Below are 26,890 nucleotides of genomic sequence, written 5' to 3'. Positions count from 1 at the left end.
TGTGAAGGAGAACTTAGTTTCTATTCCGGACAGCCAGGACGTTTAAGTTCCTCTTGGTCTTCAAGGCCCAATTCAGATGTCACCTCCTCCATGAAGACTTCCCTCACTCCAATAGGTGAAAGTGATCTTTCTTTCCTCAAATTTCTCATTGCATTTTGCGTGGCCCTCCTTTGCTGTTAGCACATTGTGTTTAGAAATGTAATGGTGGCAAGGATGTTTTCATAATTTTCAGAGATCATGCATAGATCTTCATAGATCCCTTTATATTAAGATTCAAAAATATGCATTTCCAGACTTGAAATATAGATATGAACACCAGTTTAAAAAGAAAGAAAGAAAGCCATTGGATGAGGTAAAATGAGACAGGCAATCTCTTCCAACAGGCTTGCAAACATGGTCCTGCCCCCAGGGATTATCTATCAAATATCAATTGAATTGAGAAAAGAGAGGAATTCTGGAAATTAAATTGTGTTGCTTTCTAGCAGATCCCTGAGGAGAAACTGCTGAGATGGGGGTAGGGATGAGGGAGGAGAGGTTTCAGCTTTGGCCTTGGACTGGTTTCCTCTGACCCTCTGCTCTACCAACTACTATGACTGTAGGAGGATTTTCCAACTGGGAAGGATGGATGTTGGACTAATCATCTTCCCATTGGTGTCCTAAGTGTCATCTCCAGATCAGCTGATGGCTCCATCTGCATTGGGAGCCAAGGACAAACCAGATGCAGAGTGACCATGGTGGAGCAGAGTCCGACTAATGGGAGAAAAGGACCTCCTGTAAGCTGGAGCTCACCTATATTTATGGACTCTGTATTTACCCAAGGGAGAATATGTAATAAAGCTTTGGGGTGTTTTGTCCCAATTATTCTGATTACAAATATCCTTTTCTAAAAGCCACTTAAGACCTGCTGACTAAATTGATTCTCAGTTGATCATCTTGGCGGATGGGCTATATTCCACTATCAAATACTGGGCCTTGAACACAGTGGATGCTTAATAAAAATTTAATGGTTAGTGTAAATGACAACTCCATCCAAACAGTGTGTAACAACAATGACCAAGCTTGGCATGTAGGAGGAGACATGAGAATGCATCTCCCACCCAACTTTGCAGAGATAGGGAACTATGAATAAAGAATACTGCATATACTATGGACTTGATTGATGTGTTGGTTGGTTTTATTGGACTACTTCCTGTCCCCCCATTTCTTTTTTTTTATTCTTTGTTCCATGGGATGCTTCTAGGAAGGAGAGGGATGTGTTGGGAAATGAAGTGATATGAGAAACAAAATATATTGGGGGCACGTAGGTGGCACAGCGGATAGAACATCAGCTCTGGAGTCAGGAGGACCTGAGTTCAAATCCAGCCTCAGATACTTGATGTTTATTAATTGTGTGACTCTGGGCAAGTACTTAACCCTGATTGCCTCCCCCCCGCCCTTGCTAAAAGAAAGAAACAAAATATATCAGTAAAAATTAAAAGCTAGAAAAAGTGTTCGTTTAAGAGTGTCGACCCCTTAATCAGAATGCATGCTGTTAGGGGGTGGGGGGAGGGGAGAGATGGGGAGAAAATTTGGAACTTAAAATCTTGTGGAAGTGAATGTTGAAAACGAAAAATAAATTAATTAATAAAAAAAGAATCCACCACAGGCAGAGTTATCAATATGAAGGTGATACCTACAAAAGTGTAGGTATCCATCGATTACCCTTCATAATCAAATATCGACTATACCATAGAGAGAGGTCACATATAAATCCAAATATTTGTAAAAACTTTTTTGATAGAAGCAAAGGAATGGAAGGAAATGAAGCATCCATTGATAGGGGAATGGCTGAACAAGCCGCCATATACGATGGTAGTGGCATAACATTGTTATATAAGAAATGGTGACTAGGAAGAACTTAAAGAAACAAGAAGGTTCATATGAACTGATGCAGGTGGAGTAAGCACAAATGCAAAAAGAATTCACGCAAGGGTTACAACACTATACAGAAAATTAGCATGGAAAAACTCCAGAACTTGTATCAGTGCAGTGACCAATCATAGCTACAGAGAACTGTCAGTGAAACATATCCCTGCCTTTCACTTGAGGGAGAGGTGGACTATATATAAATGCAGAGTTAGGAATATATTTTTAGATATGGCCAAATGTTTCTTTGTTTTATTTAACTGTACTCATTTGTTGTAAGGGAGGTTTTTACTGCATGTGGTGGGTCAGGTGGAAGTGAGAGTGATCTTAAAAAAATAGAGCCTTAATATGTGAGACCACCTTATGTCAGAAGCCTTAATAAAGAGCCTTAAAATGTTAAAAAAAACTTTAAAAAAGAATATCTACCCCTAATTAGGCACAATCAGACATAGGAGTAATTTAGTCAGTGTAGTAGAGTGGACAGAAAACCAGAGTTGGAGTTGAGAGAAACCTAGGTTTGTCACCTATATCTGTGGAAATCTTAGAAAATCACAACTTTGTTTTGTCATCTGTAAAATGGGGATTAATAATACTTGCTCTACTTACCTGGCAAATATTAGAGTGCTTTGCAAATACTAGAGTGCTATTCTCATTTATATATATATGTATATATACATATACATATATACATATATACACATATACATATGTATTTGAAGGTGAGTCAAGAGAAAGTGAGGAAGCCTCTCCACCACCAATATGTTGAGTGGATGTCCTATGGCGACCTTATAGGAGGACGTGAACAAGAATCAGGGATGAGCAGGCATGGACAGGTTTGATTTACATCACTGATCAATGGAAGGAAGTTTGATATCTGAGATCACAGTTTGATTCGACTGACTTGTTGATTATTTTCAACTTTCTGGCAGACCTAGCAATTTTGGCTTCATGAGCCAACCTAGTTTAAAAAAAAAAGCCAGCAGATTTTTCCCAGGTCTTGACTTAGCCCAAATATGCCACACAAGGAATATATTGCTCCTGGCTCAACAACTTGGCTGAAGACCTCTGGGATATCATTACAATCTGATAAGATTTAGACATTCTAGGTTGTAATTTATGTTATAGCTAGAAAGTATATTGGATGAGGTGATAAAGAGTCAGGAAGACCTGAGTTTGAATGCTGCCTCAAATACGTACTAGCTGTATGACCCTGGGCAAGTCACTTACCTCTCTCTACCTCAGTTTCTTCATCTGTAAAATGAGTATTATAATAATAGCACCATACTTCCCAGGGTTGTTGCAAGGATCAAATGAGATAACATATGTAAAGTGCTTCACAAATCTTAAAGTGGTATATAAATGTTAGCTTCTATTATAGGAACCCCTCATTCATTCTGGACTGAAGGCTTCCAAATCTCCCCTCATTTGTCCCTCAGGAAGGCTTGCATGACATTTACTATGCTCTCTTATAAGGTTTGACATATGGGGTACTCTAGCAGAGTTGCTTTAAATGCCTTTGGATTCCCTAGTGTTTGGCAAAGGTCCTTCTTCATGGCAGGCTGTCAGCTCTCTCTTTGTATCAGGGCAGGTAACATCCTCCCAGGATGTGGCTCCTCCAAGGGAGGTTTGGCTGCTTTGGAGTTGGTGATGTCTTTGCAAAAAGACTTCTGGAGGGCATGTGGTGGAGATATCTAGTTACCTTAGGCTTGACTTCGTGTCAGCCTGGGCCTTGCCCATCAACCTTGTCTAATAGAACTGTAGCCTCAATTCAAAATAGCTTGCTTTCCCCTCCCTTGCAATTTCCTACCATTTCTAGGTTTAAGGAAGCAACAACACAGGGAGCTAGTACTGAATTGTTTGCGGCTTTTTTTAAACCGTGAAGGGATTGTGTAGTGTCATTAATATGGGGCCTCGGGGAGAATTTTATACCACATACAGTAATCTGCTTTATGGGACTCATGCCATACATGCCCTCCTCCACATAATAGTCCTTCAAATAACTGAAGTTATCAAATTCCTCCTCTCCCCAGCCTACCAAAGCTTCTCTTCTCTAGGCTAAACATATCCAGTTCCTTCATATGATCTTCATATGCCGTGAACTCAAGGTCCTTAACTATTCTGTTTGCCCTCCTCGGGACACTCTCCAGATTATGTGTCCTTAAAATGTGGTACCCAGAAATGAACACAATGCTTCAGTGAGGTCTGGAGAGTGCAGAGTGCAGTGGAACTATCACCTGCATACTCCTGGAAGCTCTGCCCAAGATCACATTTGCAGGGTATTTTGGCTGTCATATTACACTGCTGGCTCATAGCAAGCTTGCAGTTCATTAATACCCCCAGCTCTCTCTCTTTCTTTTTAAGAACATCTGCTGCTTAACCATGCCTTTGCTATCTTATGTTTGTGAATTTTTTGTGTAGCCAAATGCAAGATTATACTGAATTTTATCTTCTGGTGAGCACGGTGAGACATTTTTGGATCGCTGACTCTATCATTCACTGCGCTAGCTAACTTTCCTAGTTTTGTGTGCCTACCGTTTATGCCTCTGTCCACGTCACTGATGAAACAATAGGACAGGACCAAGCCCTGATCCCTGGAGGACCCCTTTGGAGCCCTTTTACCACTTCACCTACTGGTCAAATAGGGGATGCTCCCTCTCTGTTGTCCATTCAGGGCTCTGATAGTCAACTTTGCAGTTGTAGGGGAGGCTGTGACTGCTTCGCTAAGAAGTACATCAGAAGAAACCCAGGGGAGGAAACACCCAAGACTATACATCTTCCTTCCTTGTGCCTGGAATGTATCCCTTTCTCACCTTAACCTTTTACCATGCCTAGTTTCCTTCAAAGCTCAACTCAAGCAACAAATACGCCCTTTCCTCATACCCAAAGCTTCTAGTGCCTCCAGGAAAAAATTACGTTGTATTTATTTTGTATCCAGTATTACACCAGTTGCACTGGTTGGCTTGCTTTTCTTCACACATGAGACTACATCTCCTACGTTCATATTTTTGGACCATTTGTCCCCCATTCCTGGAATGCTCTCCTTCCTCACTTTCACCTCCTGGCTTTTCTAACTTCCTTCAAACTTCACTTAAAATCCCACCTACTACAGGAAGCCTTCGCTGGTCTCTCTCCTCTTCCTTCCAACCCCCTCCCCCTCCCATTATCTTGTTTACACTGTATGTATATTGTATGTACATAGTTACTTGCATGTTGTCTCTCCATTAGATTGTAACAGCCCTCCCAGCTTCTAGTTTCTCCCTTCTTCACCCAGCTGCCAAAATAATTTCTCCAAAGCATTGTCTGTCCATGTTACTCCACTGATCAAGAATCTTTAGTAATTTCCCTTTGGCTCAAGGATAAAAAACAACCTCCACAGTTTGACCTTCACAATCGACCTCTGCTTATCTTTTCAGGATCATTTTGTATTACTCTTCCGAACATATAGGCTATGTTTCAGCCAAACTAGTTTACTTGCTCTTCAGAACTCTGGACTGCTTCTGCATTTATTTCTTAGAATCCTTGAATTCCTTAAAGATTCAGATTATATGTGACCAGCATTTCCTACTCCTGTTCCCCTTCTACCTCCCTCCGTTTACCTGTCCTCCTTCCGCCCCCATCCTTTTGCTATTCGAATTATTATGTATATATTTAATCTGGTTAATGTTGCATCTTCCACAATAGGATGCCTTGAAATCAGGGACTGTTTTGTGTTTTGTCTTTTTTTATTCTTACAGCCAAGCACAGTGGCCTTGCAGATAGTTGGTGCTTAAATATTTGATGGGTTAGATCCCTTACCCAAGGCAAAACTTAGAATTTCAGATTCCTAAGAAGAGTGAATCAAAAGCAAGCAATACGAAATGAGTGTCATCATACATACAATCCTCTTTTTTCCCCCTATTCTTTGTCTATGTTCATGTTTGTAGTTATTTGTCAAGTTTAGGAAATCATTTTTTAAAAGAAGATCGAATCACTCATTGATGAAAGTTCTAATGAAAACTTTTTTTTTTTTTTTGGAGGGGGAAAGGCAAGGCAGTTGGGTTTAACTGACTTGCCCAAAGTCACACAGCTAGTAAGTGTGTCAAGTGTCTGAGGTCAGATTTGAACTTAGGGCCTCCTGACTCCAGGGCCCGTGCTCTACTCACTGCGCCACCTAGCTGCTCCTCTAATGAAAATTCTTGATATTAAAAGTATTATTTATTTCTATAGCAAAATTCATAAATTGAGAACACCCTAGAAAACAAGGGCAATTTTATTTCTGCACCTACTACAAAGCTTTGCATGTAGCAATGTTTATTGAAATAGAAATGTTTATTGAACTGGGGGAACAGGTCTTCTGACTCTTGATCCAGCCAGATCCAGCCAGATCCATTACACTTTGCTAGCTCTCAAGCATTTATCATAAGGTGGCCATTCCAGAAACAAGAACTAGGAAAGAACTTAGAGATGCTTTAGTCCAGCTCCCTTATTTTATAGATGAGGAAACTGAAGGTCAGAGGATATAATCTCCCTCTCCCTCTCCCTCTCCCTCTCCCTCTCCCTCTCCCTCTCCCTCTCCCTCTCCCTCTCCCTCTCCCTCTCCCTCTCCCTCTCTCTCTCTCTCTCTCTCTCTCTCTCCCTCCCCACCCCTTGCCCTACAGAATCCCCTGAACAAACCTTCAGCTGTGCCTAGAGAAGTACCAGCCACCATGATTTAACACCAAAGTCTTCTGACTCCCCTGTTCTCTACAAAGCAAACTATGTCTTGTAACCTTGTAACATGTGTGTGAGTGTGTAAAAGAAGTTTAGCAGAACCAATCAATACTTCAATCATGTCTGACAGTATATACAGTATTCAATACCATAGTTCCCCAACTCTGCAAAAAGGGAAGAGAAAGTAAATCTTCTTTCAGTGTTTCTTCCAAGCTAAGCAGCAAGCATTACTCTTGCCTGCTACATGCCTAGCTCTGCCCTCTACCAATGGTCCATGATCCTCTGGGTTTAAGGATGCTAAAATCAAATGAGTCCATTAACTTCTCCTTGGCTTCTCTGAGGACCAGAGGAAATCCCATGTCTTTTTGACTTTTTCAGGTTATTCACACTTAGGTTCAAAAAGAATCACAAAATCTCAGAATTGGAACATACCTTGGAGGCCATCTATTAAAAAAACAACAACCAAAAAAAAATTGCCCCAAAGTGGTCATCAAAACTCTTTGAAGATCTTCAATGAGAGGAACCTACTATATCACAAAGGGTACCATTTCACTTTTTAATTCTCCACTGCATGACTCTTGCCTCTTTTTAGTCCATGTTTCTCTCTTACACACATTACCACCCTCCCCGGACTCTTTTTTTAGATAAAAGAGGGGTGAAAGGAAAGGCAAACACCAGGAAATGAAAGAAGGTGAGACAAAAGGGATTGCCCTTTTCTTTCTTCTTCATAACCCTGCTCCCCCATCAGCCTCATCACTGCTCTAATCCTCACTCCTTTTCTAGTCCCCAGGATGTGCACTTGGTAGCAACATTCTCTGTAGGAATTCAGGGATAAAGTGTGGAGGTCTCTCGGATATATGAACCTCTAAAGTTCGTGTGGCCTGTAACTACCCTTCTCTTCTAGATGAACTTCAAAGGAGCAGTGGTTATAGATCACACTCTTAAGAAATATTGCTGTGAAGCCCACTGATACTGATTCTCATGAAGGTCAAGTGGAGGAGGAGGGATAGGAAGGGAGGCATATCCACTGGGTTTAATCCTCCCTAGTCATCAGTCCCCCATCCTCATAATGGTAAAGGACAAAAGTGATGGATTATACATGAAATTGAAAAGCCTTTGCATAAAGGAAATGAATACAACTAGGATAAGGGAAGTAGATGACTGGCAAAACATCTTTACATCAAGTACTTTTAATAAGGGTCTTATGTCTAAGATATATAGACAGATAACAGAAATATCCAAGATCAAAAGCAATTTTCCAATAGATAATTGGATAAAGGATATAAACAGCTTTCAAAAGAAGAATTCAAAAAGAATATTCAAATCAAATATTCAAATCATTTACTATTATATTGTATATAATACATATATTATATACTATTATAAGGCAAATAAAAACTAAAACAAGCCTGAGATTTCACCTCAGGCCCAGAAAACTGGAAAAGATGAAAAAGGGGAAGAGTCAACGTTAGATGAATTTTCAAAAAGACGAACACTAATTCATTGTTGGTGGAGTTGTGAATTGATAGAACCCTTATGGGAAGAAAGGAGAGATATCAAATTATCCATGCCCTTTAACTCAGAGATTCCACTTCTAGGCATTTACTCTAAGGAGGTCAGTGACAAAAAGAAGTCCCCATATTCACCAAAACACTTAGAGCAGCATTTTTTTGTGGCAAGAAAAAACTGGAAACAAAGTAGATGCCCATAGACTGGGCAAATTTTGCTACGTGAATGTAATGGAGTATTACTGTGCTGTGAAATAATGAATATGAAGAATACAAAGGAGCATGGAAGCACTTATATGAACTGATACAAAATAAGCCGAACCAGGAAAACAACATGAACAACATACAAAAACAACATAAATGGTAAGAACAACAATCAAACAATAGGCTGAATCCTTTATTTTAAGGGACAACTCTCTGAGAGAAGGCGGAAGGAAGGATACATTGGGAAAAGTAGGTGATGTAAAAACAAAAGATATCAATATTTCCAGCTCTGGAGTTAACTGGGTCCTGGAGTCAGGAAGACCTGGAGATCCAAACTGGATTCAGACACTTATTAGCTGTGTGATCCTGGACAAACAACTTAACCTATCTACCTCAGTTTCTTCATATGTAGAATGGGGATAATGATAGCATCTACCCTCCATGGAGGGTTGTTGTGAGGATAAAATAATATTTTAAAGTTATTTGCAAACCTTAAATCACTATATAAAGCCTATTATTATTAGTCTCTGCAAGACTCTTGCCTCTCTTCAGTCCCTGTATTTTATCATAGATTCTAGAGCCGAAAGAGACCTTTATTTAGTCAAATCCCCTATTTACACTGCCCAGAGCAATGAAGTGATGAATCTTTATCCTCCTATTTCTCTTCTGCCTTTTGTAGCTAAATTCCTCAAAAAGTCAGTCTACAATAGGTGCCTCCACATTTTCTCATGTTGCTCTCTTCTTAACCGCTTAAAATATGGCTTCCTTTAAAAAATGAATGTTAAAAAAGTTCTTTACATGTAACTGGAAAAAATACTATTAAAAAAAGAATATTTGTCAATAACTTGATAGAATTTTTTTTAAAATCTGGCTTTCAACCTTATTTCACTGAAACTTCTCTCTCCAAAGTTGCTAATGATCTCTTAGTTGCCAAATCCAATGGCCTTTTCTCAATTCTCATTTTCCTTGAACTCTCTGCATCCGTTGACACTGTTAATCACTCTCTCCTCTTCCATACTTTCTAGGTTTTCAGGATACCACTCTCTCCTGGTTTTCTTCCTACCTATCTGATCACTCCTTTTCTGCCTCCTTTGCTGTATCCCTCAGAGTTCTGTTTTGGGGCCTCCTCTCTTCTCCCTCTATACTACTTCACTTGGTGATCTCATCAGCTTCCATGGACTTAATTACCATTTCCATGCTGATTCTTCTCAAATCTACCTTTCCTGCCCCAACTTCTCTGCTGACCTCCAATCTTATATCTTCAATTGCCTTTTGGACATCTTGAACTGGACATTCAGTGGACATCTTAAACTCATTATGTCCAAAACCTAAATCATTATCTTTTCCCTAAAGCCTCATTCCACCCCTACCTCTTCCCTATTACCGTAGAGGGCAACACCATCCCCTCAGTCTCACAACCTAGAAATTATTCTGAATTCCTCATGATCTCTCATTTCCCATATCCATGTTATCAAGGCCTGTTGATTTAACCTTTGCAATATCTCTCCAATCCACCTCCTTCTCTCCTCTGATGCTACCACCACTCTGCTACAGGCCCTCATCACCTCACCCCAAAACTATTGTAATTGTCTGGTGGGTCTGCCTGCCTCAAGTCTCTCCTTACTCTAATCCATTTTCTATTCTGTCACTAAAATGATTTTCCTAAAATGCAGGTGGCTTCTGATTGCCTCCAGAAGTAAATACAAAATGCTGCTTGGCATTCAAAGCCTTTCATAACCTAGCCCCCTCCCTACCTCTACAGTCTTCTTACACCTTATTCACGGACAGGTACTGTTTGATCCAGTAATGACTCTGGCCTCCTGGCTGTTCCATGAACAAGACACTCTTTATCTCAGCTCCAAGCATTCTCTCTGGCTGTCCCCCACTCCTAGAATACTTTCTCTCCTCCACCTACTGACTTCCTGGCTTGCTATAAAGCCCAACTAAAACCCCACCTTCTACAGAAAGTCTTCCTTAATCCTTTTAAATTCTAGTGCCTTCCCTCTTTTAATTATATCCTATTTGTCCTGTATTTGCTTACTTTGTATGTATTTGTTTGCATGTTGTCTCCCCCATAAGGATGTAAATTCCCTGAGGGCAGGGACTGCCCTTGAGGGCAGGGACTTTCACCTGTTTTAATATTCCCAGAGCTTAATTACAATTCCTGGCACAAAGTTGAGACTTAATAAATGTTTTTGATGATGATGATCTCAGAGTCTGTAGTGCTTCTTCCTGTCTGCATCTTCAGCTTACAAGATTCCTGGAAGTCACAAAGTGTCACTTGACCACTAGCTGAAGACAAAGATGCAAAGGAGTCGCTGAGGGAGATGGGCCAGATCGGGATGGCTTAGGCTCTCCCTGAAAGAGAAAGCCCTGGTGGTGCTGGCACTTGCTATGTTATTAGGGAGGAGCTTTCTATGGAGCTCTTTCATTAATTGCTCATCTAATTGATGGTTAATTAACTGACAATTTGTATCAAGGGCTTGACAGTGCCCTGAGGGTTATCTATGTCCTTTCACTGTGAGTCGTCGTCAGGAAAGGGAATCCAGGGAAAGCTGACCCAGAGCTCTAACAGTAGTGTCCTGCATCACTCATCTCCCCACCCACGCACTGATTCGAATATACAGACACGCATTCTGATAGAGATACAAACAAGCACAACACTCGCTGATAGACACGTTCTGAAAAGCTCTCAGAAAGACCAACACCAACAGCGGATCCACCAGCACTAAGGCACAGAGGCACAAACTACGTACGCAGTGGAGGACCCACGGACGTGCAAAGGCACTGACAGGTCTACAGAAACACGCTCAGACACCCCCCCCCCCCCAAACGTGCATCAGAAACACACGCATCTACATTGGTGAACACGTGCACAAACACAGCATGAAGGTAGTGGGTGGGAGGAAGAACTCTAAGGGGCTTCTCCACATTCATGCCTGCCAAACACACACAGCAGACAGACAGGACAAATACAAATACACAAATACAAAGACACACACACACACACACTCACACAGCTGGCCGGCTCCCAGTCCCCCCGCCTCTCCGCCCCCCTCCGCAGGGCTGGCCTTAGATCTCCTCGGCCCAGCTTCACTCCCAACCCTAGTTCTGCCCCAGGAACTGAGCAGCTGCCTCCCGGGACCGGACCGGACCAGACTGACAGCGCTGGGCTCGGGGACCTGGAGGTGCTCCAGGCTGGGGTGAGGGGGCCGAGAGGTGCGAAGATTCGAGGGGCTCGAGACTGAGGGAAGAACCTGGGAGGCGCGAGGCTGGGGTGGGGACACACGGGAGGGGCCCAGAGGTTTGAGGCTTCGAGGGGCTCGAGGCTGGGGGTGGGCACACGGCTGGGGCCTAAGAGGCGCGAGGCTTCGAGGGGCGCGAAGCTCGAAGGGTTATCAGGGCCTGGCGGGGGAGGCGCACTGGGGCGAGTGTCGTCTCTGGTCTCCCTGGTATTGCACAGAAGCCGGCTATGTCCAGCTCGGGGGCTACGAGGCCGGGACCATGACCCGCTCCAGCAGCGCCGGGCGCTGTAGCGCAGGCCGCCGGCTGGAGGAGACAGGAAGGGAAGGGTTAAGCCCACCGAGCTCCCGCCGTGGTGCAGCCTAGAGCGGCGGCGGCTGGGGCGGCAGCGGCGGCTGGGCCGGGCGGAGCAGGAGAAAGGGGGGAGGTGAGGAAAGGGGGAGGGGGAAGAGGAGGGGGGGACGGCGGCGGGGCCGGGGCCGGGCCGGGCGGGGACAGGATGCCGAGGGGGAACTTCCTGTTCCCCCAGCCCCCCGCCCCCCGCCCCCGGCCCGGTCCCGCCGCCGCCTCCTCAGCCCCAGCCCCGGTGCCAGCCCTGGTCCCCGCCCCGGCTCCCACTCGCCACGTCGGGGACAGACGGGGACCGGCCGCCCGCAGCCCGGCACGGGGAAGCAGCCGGAGCCGGAGGGAGCCGGGGGGAGCCAGCAGCCCGAGCCCCAGCTGCCCGTCCCCCCTTCTCTCGCCGGTGAGTTCGGGGCCCGGCGGGGGCGGGGCTGGGAGAACAGGCAGGCGGATACACGGGGCTGCGCTCCACAACTCACGACACAATGCTCCCAGCCCCGTCCTCACTCTCCTCCCTTCCCCCAATCCCGGCCGGGTCCAGTCCGGCCTCCTCTGGCCACTTCTGTCCTCCCTGGCCGCCAGGCCTCAGCTGGTGCGGACGCTGCTTCGCTCCCGTGCTGCTGCCACCTTTCCTTCCTTCAGTTCCTTCCTCTCTTCCACGTTCTCCTTCATTCTCTTTCAAAATCCCCTCACCTTCAACTCTTCTTTCACCTCTTCATCTCTTCCCTCGTTTCCTTTTCTCCTTTATCCCTTCATCTCATCCTTTCATCTCCGTCCCCCCTTAACCTTCTCCCTTCCATTTCATTACCTTCATCCCATCTTCCTTAATCATCTCATTCTTCTCTCTTTCATCTCCCACTTTATTTCTCCCTCATCTTGCTCTCCATCTCCCCCTTTCCTTCGTGTCACTCTCGTTTTTCTCTTTCCTCCTTTATCTTCTTTACTTTTCCACTTCACTCCTTTATCTTTCCTTCCTTTATTTCCTTCACCCCTTATCTGCTTCTCTCCTTCCTTTCATCTTTTGCTTTTTCTCTCTTCTCCTTGCCTTACTTCTTTCTCTCTGATTCTTCCTCTCAACTTTTTGCCTCTTTCTCGCCCAGTTTCCTATCTTGTTCTAATTCCTTTCCCTACCCTGCCTTTCTTTCTCCTTTCTTAGGCCTCCTCCTGATTCTATTTTACCCCTTCTAGCTTCTCTCCCATCTTTCAGGTACTGCTGTTCTTCCTGGAACTTACTTTCCATCCAGCAGTTGGGCTTCTCAACCTTTTAGTTCCCTCAAGTCCTATGCTATCATTTCTTTCTCTGCACCTAGCATAGCACTTTATACCCTTTCTATGCTCTAAGTATGTTGTGTTGTTTTTGTAGATATTTATGTATCACTTTTTTAGTTGGCTAATTCCTTAAGAGGATTATTTAACTTTGTATTTTCCCTGCCAAGCAAATGCATTGTAATTGGAACTTAATAAATATCATTGGTTGAACTGAATGACCATTTCCCCTTTGGTCATTTGACCATCTGTTCTCTGAGAGTGGCCTCATTAGGCTCACACTGCTTGTACCCTCCTTCCTGACATTCTGACCTTTCCCTCAGGTCTCTTTTCCTAATCATCACCTCTTTCTCCCAACAAAAAAACTACACAACTACCTCATTTCATCCCCTTGTCTGCCTCCCTCCCCAGTCTCTTACCCTGCTTTGTATTTGATGTTTCTTAAACTGACTAGCCTGGGTTTCTATTGGGTTGGATGGCTAAAGGCCATCGATTTATTAAGTAGGCCAAGCTGGAAAGAAAGACTAAGAACTTTTGGAGAAGTTGGCTAAGTCTTCATTGTGATAAAAAACTTACTGAAGATTTCTTGGACCTAAGACAGCATCCATTGGTTTTTTCAGGATATGGAGACATTAGATCCTAGGTCTTTTAGGAGTTTCCAGTTCATGAAATGAAAGCTAAACGTTTATTGAGTACTTGCCACTTACAAGGCACTGTTATTACTGCATAGTCCTTTGAACATTGAACTTGCTCTGGATTCTCTTTGCTATATGTTCTTTTTCTTCCACCATGGAATATAAAATAACCTCCTTGTGACAAAATCTACAAGTTTGGCTTGGGACCAGTGCTCCTCTATCTTTCCTGCCCACGCACAATATCTTTAAAAACTGACCTCCTCAAAAAATACTAGAACAACTGAGCCCCATAGAACTTGAGGTGGCTGGTGGAAGTAGCTGTGAGCTGTCCTGAATAGTAAGGGTGATGCATGAGGCTAAGCTCTGCACCCTTGGTAAAGTTTCCTATGACTTCATAGTGGTCCCAATCTCCAGCACCTCTGTGCAATATGAGATATCTGGACCAGATGAAATTTATGATTCCTTCCACTTCTAAAGTCTAACACCTGTGTATCTGATATAGCCATTGATTTCTAAACCCTTTGACCTTTGCCCTCTTCATTTGCTTCCTGCCCCTACTTGTGTTCTGGGTGTCCCTCTACTGTTATAGTGAATGATAGGGGCTTAGAGTTGGAAGGGACCTCGTAATAGGTAACCTAGGCTTATGCTAGGGGAATCTCTGTTGGGATTTAGAGAGTATTTGTTTTTGGCTTCATTATTTAATTCAAGTCTTTATTGAATGCTTAATATTATGCAGTGAACTGTTTGCTGTGGGTGATACAAAGATGATTATAACATGGTTCTTACTGTAGCTTGTAATTTAGTCGTGACATGTTTATATGATCTAGGTGGATCTGATTAAGCACCAGGACAGATGGTATAAACAGTAAGGCTAAAAAAGAGATCAGTATGGTGATATGATAGCACTGAGTATTCACCTCCTAGGAGAGACCTTCCATATATGCAGTAATCAGTTCTATAGGAAGATGAGTTTCTAGAGACACAGTTCAATATAGTGGGAAGAACAGTGGACTTCAAGTCAGGAGGTCTAAATGCTACTCTGTGTAACCCTGGGCAAGTAATTTAACTTCTTTGGGCCTCAGTTTGCTTATCTGTAAAATTAAGGTGTTTCGATAGAAGTTTTCTAAAGCTCCACCTAACATCGTATAATGGTAGACTCATATAGCCTAGGACTCTTTGTGCTAAGCCAGGACTTCCTATAGGGACTTCTCCACAAAGGTATTTTATTGTCATTGAAAATTCATTGTAGTAAAAGTGGACCATCTTTGCTTTCTACCTTCTCTTACCCAGCTTCCTTCATCAGCTAGATTCTTATATTGTTTGTCGAGCCTGTAATTCTGAGGAGGCATGCTTTGCCTTCATATCTTACTGCCATGTCCAATCTTATTCATTACCATATCTTTCCACTGCTTTTTGCACCACTCTGTGTTTCACTTCTGTTCCCTCACCTTAAATTCAACACCAAAGCTCTTTTCTTAGTGGTTAATTTTTTATTTGACTCCTGCTACCCTTATTTAGCTCCGGGACTTCAGGATCTCTGCCCTTCAGGCTGTTACGTTTGCCACAGCTAGAATGCCCCCAGAAATGCAATTTACCCACATCAGAGCCCCCATGTAGTTTTTCCCAGTGGTCCCCAGCAACAAGTCCTGTGTTTAGGCATCAGAGAACTGCTTCATCCAGTCCCTTTTCTGTGTAACAACATTGTACCCTGCCTTCCAAACAGTGTTCTCAATAATTGCTAGGCAAACCTGCAAACTGTTTTATACACATGGTCCATTACCCTTCCTTGCCTCTTAAGATCCCTACAGTCTTTTAGAATCTAACTCTGCATCTTCTCTGAGAACCCTTCCAACAGCAGCAACTTAGTGAAATTTGTAAATTTTCATTTTTATATACATTAACAGGCATTGTCATTTATACAGTTTATTTTGCCTTTATATATGTTCTATTAATTTACGTATCTCATCTTCATCATATCCCCAAGAATTCTACATTCCCTGAGAACATGAACCATATCCAAATAACTAAGACAATGTTATGTTTTTTTGTGTGACTGTTTAATAAATGTAAGTTTTTGGTGAAAGCCACATATTAAACAAAACTTGAAGTGGGAGGCTAGAGGATGACTTCATAGAAACAAGTGTTGGGGAGAGACTTAAAAGGAGAAGCCTTTTGAATGTTGGTGTTTTGGAAAGGAGTGGAGGAAGGTAGGAGAAAGAAGCAGTAGTTTGGGGGAAGAGCAACAGATAGACCAGAAGGCGAGTCTGTTATATGTGTATGTTCTTTCCAAGTCTGAAGGACTCCAAGAAATTGTTGTCGAATAATCCTTAGGCTGAGGGGAAATTGCAGGATTTGAAAGGCAGGGATATAGCTCACTAACTGGAAATGCAGTGATATATTCTCTGTTCTGATGGATCTAATCTGGCCTGTTTCTTCCTACCTACTCACCTTACTTTAATTTATAGTTATATAAAGAGGCTGTGGCAACTGAGCTTAGAATGGAAAGTTAGCACTTTTGTGCATATTCCCTAAACAGCATCTTGACTCTGCAGGGTCCAGCAGCTTCTGTTGTTCTGTGCAGAGCTCCATCATTACTTTTTCCTTCTGGCTTCTCTGAAATTGTACTGGTGAATATGGACGTTGCCTTCATGTCTCTCAGAAGAGGTGGCATTTTTGTGAATTTAATGGTTCTTCCTTTGACAGATTTTTAATTTTTTTTTGAGGGGGGAGGCCAGGAATAGCAATGGTAGCCATGACAGTTCAGATCGCCTCTTAGCTAGAGACCAACCAGTAACACTAATGGATTTATTAGGTCCCTTCAACAGTTGGCTTATGGGAAAGTTGGTCGGTGTTTTTTCTAAGGGAATGAAAGGCCACACAGGTAACTAGGATGAAGGAGCTCTTTGTTTCTTGATTCATCCCAGGGAGAGTCAGTGATTTGAGTTGTTTCCTTCCTCCTTCTGAGCAGAGCTCCCTGGAAACCCAACTTGACCTCCAAGATGAAGCGAGGGGATGAAGCATGTGTGCTGGACCTTCGGTGCTCTGAGGACAGGGATATCCCGCAAGGAGTTCATTCAGGTGAGGGAAGAAAGTAAAGAGGCCATCTCCCCCAAGCCTGTGAAAGTTTTCTTTGTAAGGACTGGGTGATGGTCATTTTCACACAGTTCCAGGCCACTCAATGACAGAGACAGAGAGACTTAAGGGAAAGGGGAACCTATTCAGGTTCAGTCTGGGGGTCTTTAGCATAGTCTTTTCACAGGGCAGAAAGTGATGATAATACATGAGTGACAAAGAATCAGGATGTTATAGCAATGTTGATTTGGGGATGGGTGTTTACAGGCTAGGAATTGACCAGGCACACCAGTATATACACATATGTGGGTATATTATATGTATGTATATATGTGTATAATATATACACATGTACATGTGTATATATTATACATGTAATATGCGTATGTATATGTGTATATTATATATTATAACTGGTAAATGCCAGTGGCTTTCATTAACTAATTAATCTGTTTTGGATCCCACATATTTACAAAGAGAAACTAAGGCATAGAGAAAGCCACAAGCTCCCCTGAAGTCATGGAGTTTTACAGATCTGGGCTCTCCTGTTTATGACTGAGTCTGCCCAGCGACTGTGTCCCAAATATGCTTGGGAATGGGGACATTTTTCTGTTTGGAAACAGGTTTCTTTTCACATTTCTTTCTTTTCTTTTGTGGTGTGTACGTAGGGGACATGAAGATATGTTCTGGGCTCCTCTCATCTTACATCATGGAATAGTATGTAATACAGTGAGATGCATCCTAGATGACATGAGAATGATCTGGGGAAAAAAGTCTCAAAATCGCTCAAAACAAAGAAAACCTTTAGAAGGAATCCCAGAAAGTTTGGATTCAAACTCTAGTACTGCTACTTACTTCATTTGTGACACTGGGAAGGTTACTTTGTGGACCTCAGGTTCCTCAGCTTCGAAATGAGGGAGTTAGATTAGATGATCTTTAATATCTCTACCATCTCTAAATCTGATCTATGTTGTTTCCCCTTATTTCTATTCTTTCATACCTACTCTTGGTCTCTACTCTTTCCCTTTCTATTTCATCCTTGCTTAATTCATAAACCCTGACCCCTCAGCAGGATTTCCTACATTTGTGGACTTTTTAGGATTATCGGCCTTCACTTTACAGTATGCTAACTAGAACCCTGCAATAGTCATTTTTAGCCAAACCTTAATTTGCCACCCTCTTTCTGAAGGAAGAGAATTTCCATTCAGTATCTTAACTGAAGAACCCTAGATGGCATATACTTTAGGTAGAAAATAGCTTACTGAGTGAAAACTGGAGTGGAATTTTAGTCCTGGCTGTGTCATTGAATCTTTTTGTTGCCTAGGACTCATCATGTAACTTCCCTGTGCTTTACTTTCTTCATCTGGAAGATGCGAATAAATGATACCTGACTTTCGTTTTCTTACAGGGTTGTTGTGAAACTAAATTAGATAATCGAGTCAGCTTTCAAGTATCCACATGCAGATTATCAACTTTGTAGATTATTTATCCTGAATTTTTTCCAAGGGCAATCTTTACACTCTCCCCACCCCCATTTTGCTGTTAGTCTAATGAAAATATAAAGAAAATTTTCCTGAAAGAAAATTCATGTGTAGTTATAACCAGACTTTGGTATAATTTATTTTATGGAAGAGAATTTTTCCCGAAAAATTTTGTTGTTGAACGAGATTTATGTTTATCAGATTACATGTTTCCTATTGAGTTTTATCATAAAATTGAAGATATGGTCCTTTAGGGGAAAAGTCATGAAAATCATAATTATCAGTTCAGGAAATCTTTTATAATTACACACTTGAAAAGAAGAAAAATGATTATTTCTGATAAAACAACACCAAGTAGAAGTCACAAAATAGAAATGAACCGAAATATATCAGAAACTGTGAGCCTTTGGGAGATTATGGATATAAAACACTTTAAAAGTGTAAAATGATATATTCACTTGAGCTACTAGTACCAGTTATCTTTTGGGGTAGGCCTGAATGATAGTAGGTTCTGTTGTGTTCCTTCACCACTCTATCGTTTTGTAAAACATCCCTGTAATTCCAAACTAAAAGTTGTTCTAAAGAGGCTTATTTTATCCTTTGTATCTTCTGTTATTTAACAGCCCAAGTGAAGGCTATTGGGTACTTGAATGAGCAGCATTTTTTTAAAATATTCTTTATAAGTTCTTTTTTTTGGTAAAAGTTTCACAGTGAGTTATCAAGTAACTGAAACAATTCATTGTTTTGGAAATTATTAACTTCAGTTGTGGAAATAATGAACTTTCCATAATTCATTAATTTTTCATGAATGAGGGATTTGCCTTATTCTAGGGATACCTATAATGTATTTCAAAGAATTCCTGATTTAATTATCTTGTGATTAGTCAAATCCCCTCTTTCTTGTTATTTAAAATCAGAGTCAGATTTAAAAGTACTTTGTGTCTTGAGCTTACCAGAGGAGGGTGGCTTTAAATGGTGGGTTTTTGTTTTGTTTTGACCTGGTCAAAACTAATTTGAGGTAGAAAAGGAAGGCGCCGTACCAGGTAAGGTGAGGTGAGAGGAAGATAAAGAAGGAATTAAAGTCAGGACTATGAACTTTTTTCTTTTTTTTTTTTGGCGTCAGGCAGGGATTGCTTTGTAACCCTTGATCTTTCATTTCCAGATGTATGGCTAACATGCATTGACTTCTGTCAGACTGCCTTCCTCTCTGTGGTCCCAGGACTTTTCAGAAAATTAGCTTGTAGTCGAGGCACTCTTTTCTTGCTTAATCCTTTGATTTCAAGCCCTTTAAGATTTAACCTTTTTCTACCTGAACACTCAATTTCTCCTTTCCAGCACCTTATGGATGGTATTTCTATCACATTATTATTTTAAACATACGCCCACAACTATTTTATTCAGTCCCTTCTCCCAAAAAGGTTTTGTTATTGTTATTATTTTGGCGCCACGTGCGGACGTAGCTAGGTTGGGGCAAAGACCGGTGGTAGGAAAAGAAGGTGGGAGGGGAAGCGTAGAAGGAGCCCCAAATCCTCAACAGTAGCAGACCTCATTGGTTCAGTGGTCTTGAGACTGCTAGCCGGACTCTTTCCCTCCATCCTACCCTTTCCCCTCTAGGAGATGGGAGTGAGAATGAGGAAGAAGACGAGGAGGAGGGGAATGGCAGCCCACAGCAGCTCTCGGCCACAACTCCATCCGGGGATGGTGAGGAGGAAGAGGAGGAGGAACCTGAGCTACAGCAGCCACGGCTGCTTCGAGTTGAGGGGACTGGTCGTGGTCGAGGTCGGAAGCTGGCGCCCCCTACTCCCTTACCCCCTGCCCGCGGCTATGAAAAGCTCAAGGAGCTGATGGTTTTGCCCCCGATGGCAGCGTCAGTAGCGGCCCCTCCAAGTCCTGGCAGTGGGGAGCCCCAAATACCACCTCGGAAACGCCGGCGGCGGAGCCGGGACCGGCCCACAATTTGTGGGGAATGTGGGAAGGGCTTCAGCCGCAGCACCGACCTAGTCAGGCACCAGGTGACGCACACAGGTGAGCGGCCCCACCGCTGTGGGGAGTGCGGCAAGGGCTTCTCGCAGCACTCCAATCTGGTCACACACCAGCGTATCCACACCGGCGAGAAGCCCTACGGCTGTGCGTACTGCACCAAACGCTTCGGGGAGAGCTCCGCTCTGATTCAGCACCAGCGCACGCACACAGGTGAGCGGCCCTACGCCTGTGCGGACTGCGGCAAGCGCTTCAGCGTCTCCTCCAACCTGCTTCGCCACCGGCGTACCCACTCGGGGGAGCGGCCCTATACATGCGCAGACTGCGGCGAGGGCTTCCGCCACAAAGCTCAGGCCCGGCGACACCAGCGCCAGCTCCACGGGGGAGGGGGTGGGGGCGGGTTGGGGTTAACCGGCCCTTCCCTGGGTCCCGGAGAGTCTGGGGCGGAGCTGGTGGATGAAGAGGGGATGGGGGACATTGGGGAAGGGGGCGAGGGTAGCCCTGATGATCAAAGAAGCTGAATAAACTTTGAGAGGCAGATTTGGGATGGGAAGGGTGGGAGAGGGCAGGCTGGCCTGGGTGGGGAAAGGGATCCCAATGGGAGGGCGTGGTGGGGAGCAGGGAGTAGTGATGAGTCTAGACTGAGGAGTTAGGGGTCTGAAGCTTAAAAAGTAGTGGTCCTGGGACCGGAGGTTGGGATCGAGTACTCTGCTAGGGTTGCCACGGTAAGGGGAGTTGGGAAGGATAGAGGATAGGTGGAAGGATAGAGGTGGGAAGTCTTTTGGTCTGGGATTCTTTTTCTGGTCTAGGGCGCAGTAAAGCACTTGGAGAAGACAGTAAGGACTTTGGGGATTACCCCTGCAGTGGTCGGGGTGGTCTCCAAGAGGTAAGGTGTTTGGGAATGGCTAAGGTCGACTCCACCAGAGTTGGCCCCGGGACACTGGGATATGAAGACAAGGTGGGAATCTAATCCGAAAGGTTTCACTAATAAAGCAGTGGAGGGTAGAGAGAGAGAATGTAGTTTATTTCCTTTGAGTTGGTACAAAATATGGAGCTCTTGTATGTAAGTGACTGCTTTATTTTGGAGGGAGAGACATTTATATTCCCCTCCTTTCCCGGAAAGGTCAAGTAGAGGAACTGCTTTGTCCCCCTGACACAATCTTTTCAGATTTCACCTTCTAAAGCAAAACTTAAAATGAGCAGTGGAAAGAGGTGGGAAAGGAAAGGTAGCTCTTATGTTTCAGCTGGATATCTTTGGTCCTCTTCCTCTTTAGACTCCCTAGCAGTGGATGGAATTAATTGATATAATGAACATTTATTAAGCACTGGCAGTGTGCAGACCACTCCAGTAAGTTTGAAAAGAGATAGAAAATATAGGTAAGATGTGGTCCTGCCCTTATGGATCTTAGAGTCTAGTAGATAATACTGATGGCTGAAGAGATGCCAAGTTTGTGGGAGAGCATATTTTCTCCGAAGTAAAGATTCCATGTATAGTGACTGATCCTGTAAACCAAGAGCAAAAGGAACAAAAGGCCTCCCTACTAACCATTCCTCTACATCCCCATTAGTCCACCAGGGGAAGAGGCCACCAGATCCAAGGTTACTCGGTGAAGTATAGAACCTCTGTGTCCTTTTGTGGGCTGGGGGCTGAACATGAATGATTTAGTTTTTTGTTGGAGTGAAGGGGTCAGGATCATTGTTTGATTGGATAGCAGGAAGGACTGAGTCCTTGGAATGAGTGAGCAGAGCCTGGGGACAGTGGAAATGATCCTTGACTTAAAAAGATGCACTAAGAATTCAGCAGCAGAATTATAATGTGTCTGAGTGTTAGAGCTTAGAGCTAGTGGCACTTTGGATAGGAGAGGCCATTGTGGTGGGTTTTCCCCACCTCCTGCCCCCAAATGCCCCTCTAGCTCTCTTCATTAGCTGGTTCAACCCCATTCCTTCCTTTCTTCTTCCTCTGCTACTAACCCTCTTTGAACACAACTTGTAACATTTATACAAAAATGTTAGGAAGTGAGAAAATTTTACAAAAAGAATAAAAGTTTGAGTAAATAGAGTATCTGTCCTTGTCTTGCTCTTTCTGGATCAGTCATCTCTGTCTTTAAGGCCCATGTCTTAGTCCTTGACTCCTGTTTACAATGAAAAGACTTTTCCCCAGTAAGTTAGGACAAGGAATTGAGTCTAGGTTTGTTTTTTTTTTTTTTTTTTTCTTGCAGATCCTGATGTTTCAGAATCAGCTATAACTTAAGGCTCTTGGCCTGGAATGCCTTCAGTTTTGAGCCACATGGGGCGATCCCAGGTGTTAGGCAGAGGAAAAACACTGTGTGTTGCCTGGGGGATGGGAAGGAAGATGATCTATAAGTCCAAGTGTTTTGTCTTTAAAAACAAAAACAGAAAACTGTCAAACCACAATGAATACATTAAGTCCTGGGCTAAAACCATTCACAAAATCGGGTCCTGTTAATCAGGTACTTATATAATGGTCTAAACTGGCTTTTACCTGACCCAGGTACTCTAGACCTGAAAAGAAAATAGAATAATTAGTAGGGCTTTGTGAATGGTTGTAGCTAGAAGATGAAGGAAAAGGAAGAAGCAAAAAATGACCCCAAGTTTTTGAATCTGGGTGAGTGGGGAGATGATAGTACTTTTGATAGTAATAAGAGAAATCAGAAGGGAGAGCTGGACTTGGGAGACTTTATGAGTTTAGCCTTGGACATAATGAATTTGAGATGATGGCTGGATGTTGAAAAGGAAATGGGCAGCAGATAGTTGTAAATATAAGATTGAAGCTCAGAAGATAGGTTGAGGCCAGAAATACAGACTTGAGAGTTAATTACATTCATTCAACAAACATTAAGTATCTGCTGTGTGCCAACACCATGCTGATACTGGGGATACGGAGACAAAATGACAGTCCCTCTCTTCAAGGAGCTCATGTTCTACTTTGGGAAACTATGTACACAAATACAAAATATATGCAAAGTCAATACAAAATTTTATGGGGGAGACAGGATACCAGGATCTGGGGATGTCAGGGTAGGCCTCATGTAGGAGGTGGCCCTTGAGCTAAACCTTAAAGGTAGCGGTAGGGGTTCTGGAAGGAAGAAATAAGGAGGGAGTTCATTCTGGGCATGGAAGATGAGTGGTACAAAGACATGGAGATGGGAAGTGGAATGTCATGGATGAAGACAACAGGCTGATTGGGTTGGAATGCAGAGATTTGAAGATAAATGCAGTAAGCCTGGAAAACTAGGCTGGAGCCAGATTGTGAGGAGCTTTAAATGTCAGAGCAGGATGTATTTGAACCTAGAGGAAATAGAGAGTCACTGAAGTTTCTTGAGCAGGGGTGTGATGTCAGACCTAGGTTTTAGGAATATGAATTAGGCAGCTGTGTGAAGGATGGAATGATGGGGGAGAGGCTTGAGTCAGAGGGAGAGATTAAAAAGCTTTGGAAGTGAGAGGTGTTAGGGGACTGGCAGCCATTTTAGTGGAAAGGAGGGCATGCATTTAAGAGAGGGGGTAGAATCCACAAGACAACTACTGAATGAGGAGTAGGGGAAGGAGAGGGAAGAGTCAAGAGTAACTCCAAGATTACAAACCTGGTAACTGTAGGGATGGTAGTGCCCTCAAAAGAAATAGGGAAAAGGGAGGATTTGGGGGTGGGAAATGAATTCTAGTTTTATACATACTGAGTTTGAAAAGCCTATGGGACATCCAGTTGGAGATGTCTAATATACAGTTGGTGATGTGGGACTGGAGCTTAGGAGAGAGACTGGGGCTGGATATGTAGATCTCAGCATCATGTGAATAGAGGTAATAATCAAACCCATGGGAAATGATGAGATCACCAAGTGGGGTGATAGAGAGTGATAAAGTAAAGGGGCCCAGGACAAAACCTTGGGGGACACCCGCAGATGCTGGGATGGTAATTGCACTCACGGTAACTGATGAGATCACTGAGGGAGAGTGCAAAGAGAGGAGGGCCCAGGACAGAACTTTAGAGAATACCCGTAACTTAGGGGTGGGTCATGGTTGGCATCCAACAAAGGACACTGAGAAGTAGCAGCCAAGCAGGAGAACCAAGAGAGAGAGTACAGTCATGAAATGTCAGGGAAGAGAGGATAAAGGATGATGGTTAATAGTGTCAGGTGTTACAGAGAGCATTCTGGTGATAGTTAAAGACTCGTGAGCTCTTTGAAAGAAAATCTGAGCAGATATCAGAGGACAAAGGTACAGACAGCATCCATTATGGGCTTGGGAGGCAATATGATGTTTGGCTATGATAGACTGTGTTCCAAATATTAGTTGTATGTTGGTTGTTTTGAGATCAGAAAACCTGTTCCAGTGGATTCGTGTTATAATGGTGATGAAGTTCACAGTCCAGCTCGTGAACCTATTTGACTCATAATGTTACTGGAGTAGTATGTAATAGTGGTAGTCTCTTGCCCTGAGCCTCCCAGGACCCTGCTGAGCTCTGAGACTCAAATCATGAGCCCCTTTGCATCCTGAACTCCAGTTGAAGTCCCGCTGACCCATTTAGCTCCCAAGGGTAACTTAGCCCTGAGTTTGAGTACTGAGATTCTTTCAACTCAGGGGCTTAAATGGCTGGACAGCTTCTAGGAGTGAGGCAAGGATTTTGTGGGATATAGGTGATCCAGGGCTCAAGCTATAGCAGAGCTCCCTTATCCTGGGGGGTACTCTTCTGGCAGCAACTGTGTGTGTGTGTGTGTGTGTGTGTGTGTGTGTGTGTGTGTGTGTGTTCCATTGGGCACTCAATTAGGGTTGAATTTGCGAGGCATGAGCTCCAAGAGGCTGAGTACCCCATGCTTGCAATTCATATAATCTCCCCTAGGTGGGGCTGGTGCTTTATTAGGTAATGTAGACCCATGCAATATGTTTCACAACAACTAGCACACAAAGCCAAGAATGCCTTTAGAAATAAATTTATGAAAATTGAGTCGCCTCAAGAATTCCATTGAGGTGGCAGCATGGCAGTGGTTAGGTATCTGGTTGCAAAGTCAGGAAAACCTGGTTTCATGTATGTACTACCTCTGACAGTTGATGGCCCCTCCCCCCAGCAAGTCACTTAACCTTCCAGTGCCCCAGGTGCTCTCTTATGACTAAATTCTAGAGGGATTGCTGATTTGCTTTTTGTTTCCTTATCAGCAGAACTCTATACCAATGAAATCTTGGGTCTGGGCCAAAAAATAAAAAGACTTCAGTAACAGAAATATGATTTTGAACAACATGGAAATAATAAAAACCCTCATACATTTGAAATGCCTTATGAACATTACCATTGCCTGTCTGTGATTGTTCAGTTAATTTAAGATTGTAACTTATCCGGAATTAATTTGGAGTCTTCCTGGCATTGTAGACTGGATCTTTGTTTACATATACAACTGGTTTTACAATTCCTCCCTCAAATCCACCCCCCCCAAAAAAAAATCCAAAGAAAAAAGGAACCAACCAGCCAACCAAACCTTGGGCTGCTTTGATTCTGAAGTCTTCAAATGGGTCTCACAGTAGAAAGAGGACTTTTTAAAATGACTTGCTTGTATTTCACTGGCATGAGCTGCTGAGAAAGCCCTTAGTTTGCATACTATCAGAGAGTGGTATAGAGATGGTCTTCCTTATTTGAAAAGCACAATAGCCTCTTTATGGGAGAGAACAGCTTTCCTGAATTTCTTTAAAGTATCAAAAGAAAACTTCCTGCTCCTCTTTTGGACCTATGAACGATTACAAGAAATACCCATAGATTATGGTTCTGCAGCCAGCATGAAAAAGAGTTTCCGAATGAGGGATGAGCCCTCCTGTCTGTTGTTCCTTTTGAATTTTCTTTTATCCATTGTGTAATTTGCATTTTATTTCTGGCATCATAGCTCTGCTAGAAGTTCTCCATAGAGCAGGAGTTCTTGACTTGGGATCCATGAACATAAAAAGGTTAAAAAACCTCTGCTTAGAAGGAGAATATGTTTTTCTTTCTTTCCTGAATCAGTCAACTAATTTGAAGTATTTTTGGATAATTGTTATTTCATCAGGCAAAGAAAGCTCTTTGTAGGAACTCCCTCCACTGATGTAGATGTAGAGACTGCAAATAGTCTTTGCCTTTGTAGAAAGTGTCAAAGGGAGGATTTGAACCCAAATCTTCCAGATTAAAAACACAGCACTCTACTACGCCCGCTGCTTCTCCCTTTTTGGTCATGGTAGAACAGTTTTTTAGGCATGCAAGTTTTTATTTTTTTTCCATCAGGGATATCAAAGGGAGGGAATCTGAAAGACAAGGTTAGTCAGTAGGTCAGAGAGATTGAAAACTAAGAAAAAGCCACAAAATTGGGCACTTAGGAAGAAAGTGAGGACTTTCAAAACTCCAGTTATAAATGACTCAACCATTATACCTCTTTCATCAACTATATTCTTTCTTAGACTTCTTCCAAGCTTACTTTTTTTTTCATAACTGGACTCCACTCTAGAGACTTGTCTCTGGGGATGACTAGCTTCTTTGCCCAGATTGACACAAAAGGGTTTGCAACAACTGATTTCTTCTAAAAGATGATTAGGA

The 26,890-nt window shown here is 43.0% G+C and overlaps 1 protein-coding gene across 1 annotated transcript in view; it reads left to right on the top strand.

Annotated features, from left to right (window-relative positions):
- The first annotated feature begins 2,730 nt into the window (after positions 1–2,730).
- Positions 2,731–26,890, top strand: part of ZNF853 (zinc finger protein 853) — a 74,760-nt gene continuing 50,600 nt past the window's right edge. Inside the window, exons 1-7 of the mRNA XM_036739586.1 lie at positions 2,731–2,738; positions 11,371–11,525; positions 11,770–11,878; positions 12,079–12,294; positions 16,761–16,870; positions 19,960–20,820; positions 21,135–21,211. Coding sequence (XP_036595481.1) covers positions 2,731–2,738; positions 11,371–11,525; positions 11,770–11,878; positions 12,079–12,294; positions 16,761–16,870; positions 19,960–20,820; positions 21,135–21,211 — 1,536 coding nt within the window. The remainder of the gene's footprint in view (positions 2,739–11,370; positions 11,526–11,769; positions 11,879–12,078; positions 12,295–16,760; positions 16,871–19,959; positions 20,821–21,134; positions 21,212–26,890) is intronic.

This window comes from Trichosurus vulpecula, chromosome 9, assembly GCF_011100635.1.
Source record: "Trichosurus vulpecula isolate mTriVul1 chromosome 9, mTriVul1.pri, whole genome shotgun sequence".
Lineage (NCBI taxonomy): Eukaryota > Metazoa > Chordata > Mammalia > Diprotodontia > Phalangeridae > Trichosurus > Trichosurus vulpecula.
Note: the sequence above shows the minus strand (reverse complement) of the source record. Positions and strands in the feature narration are given on the sequence as shown.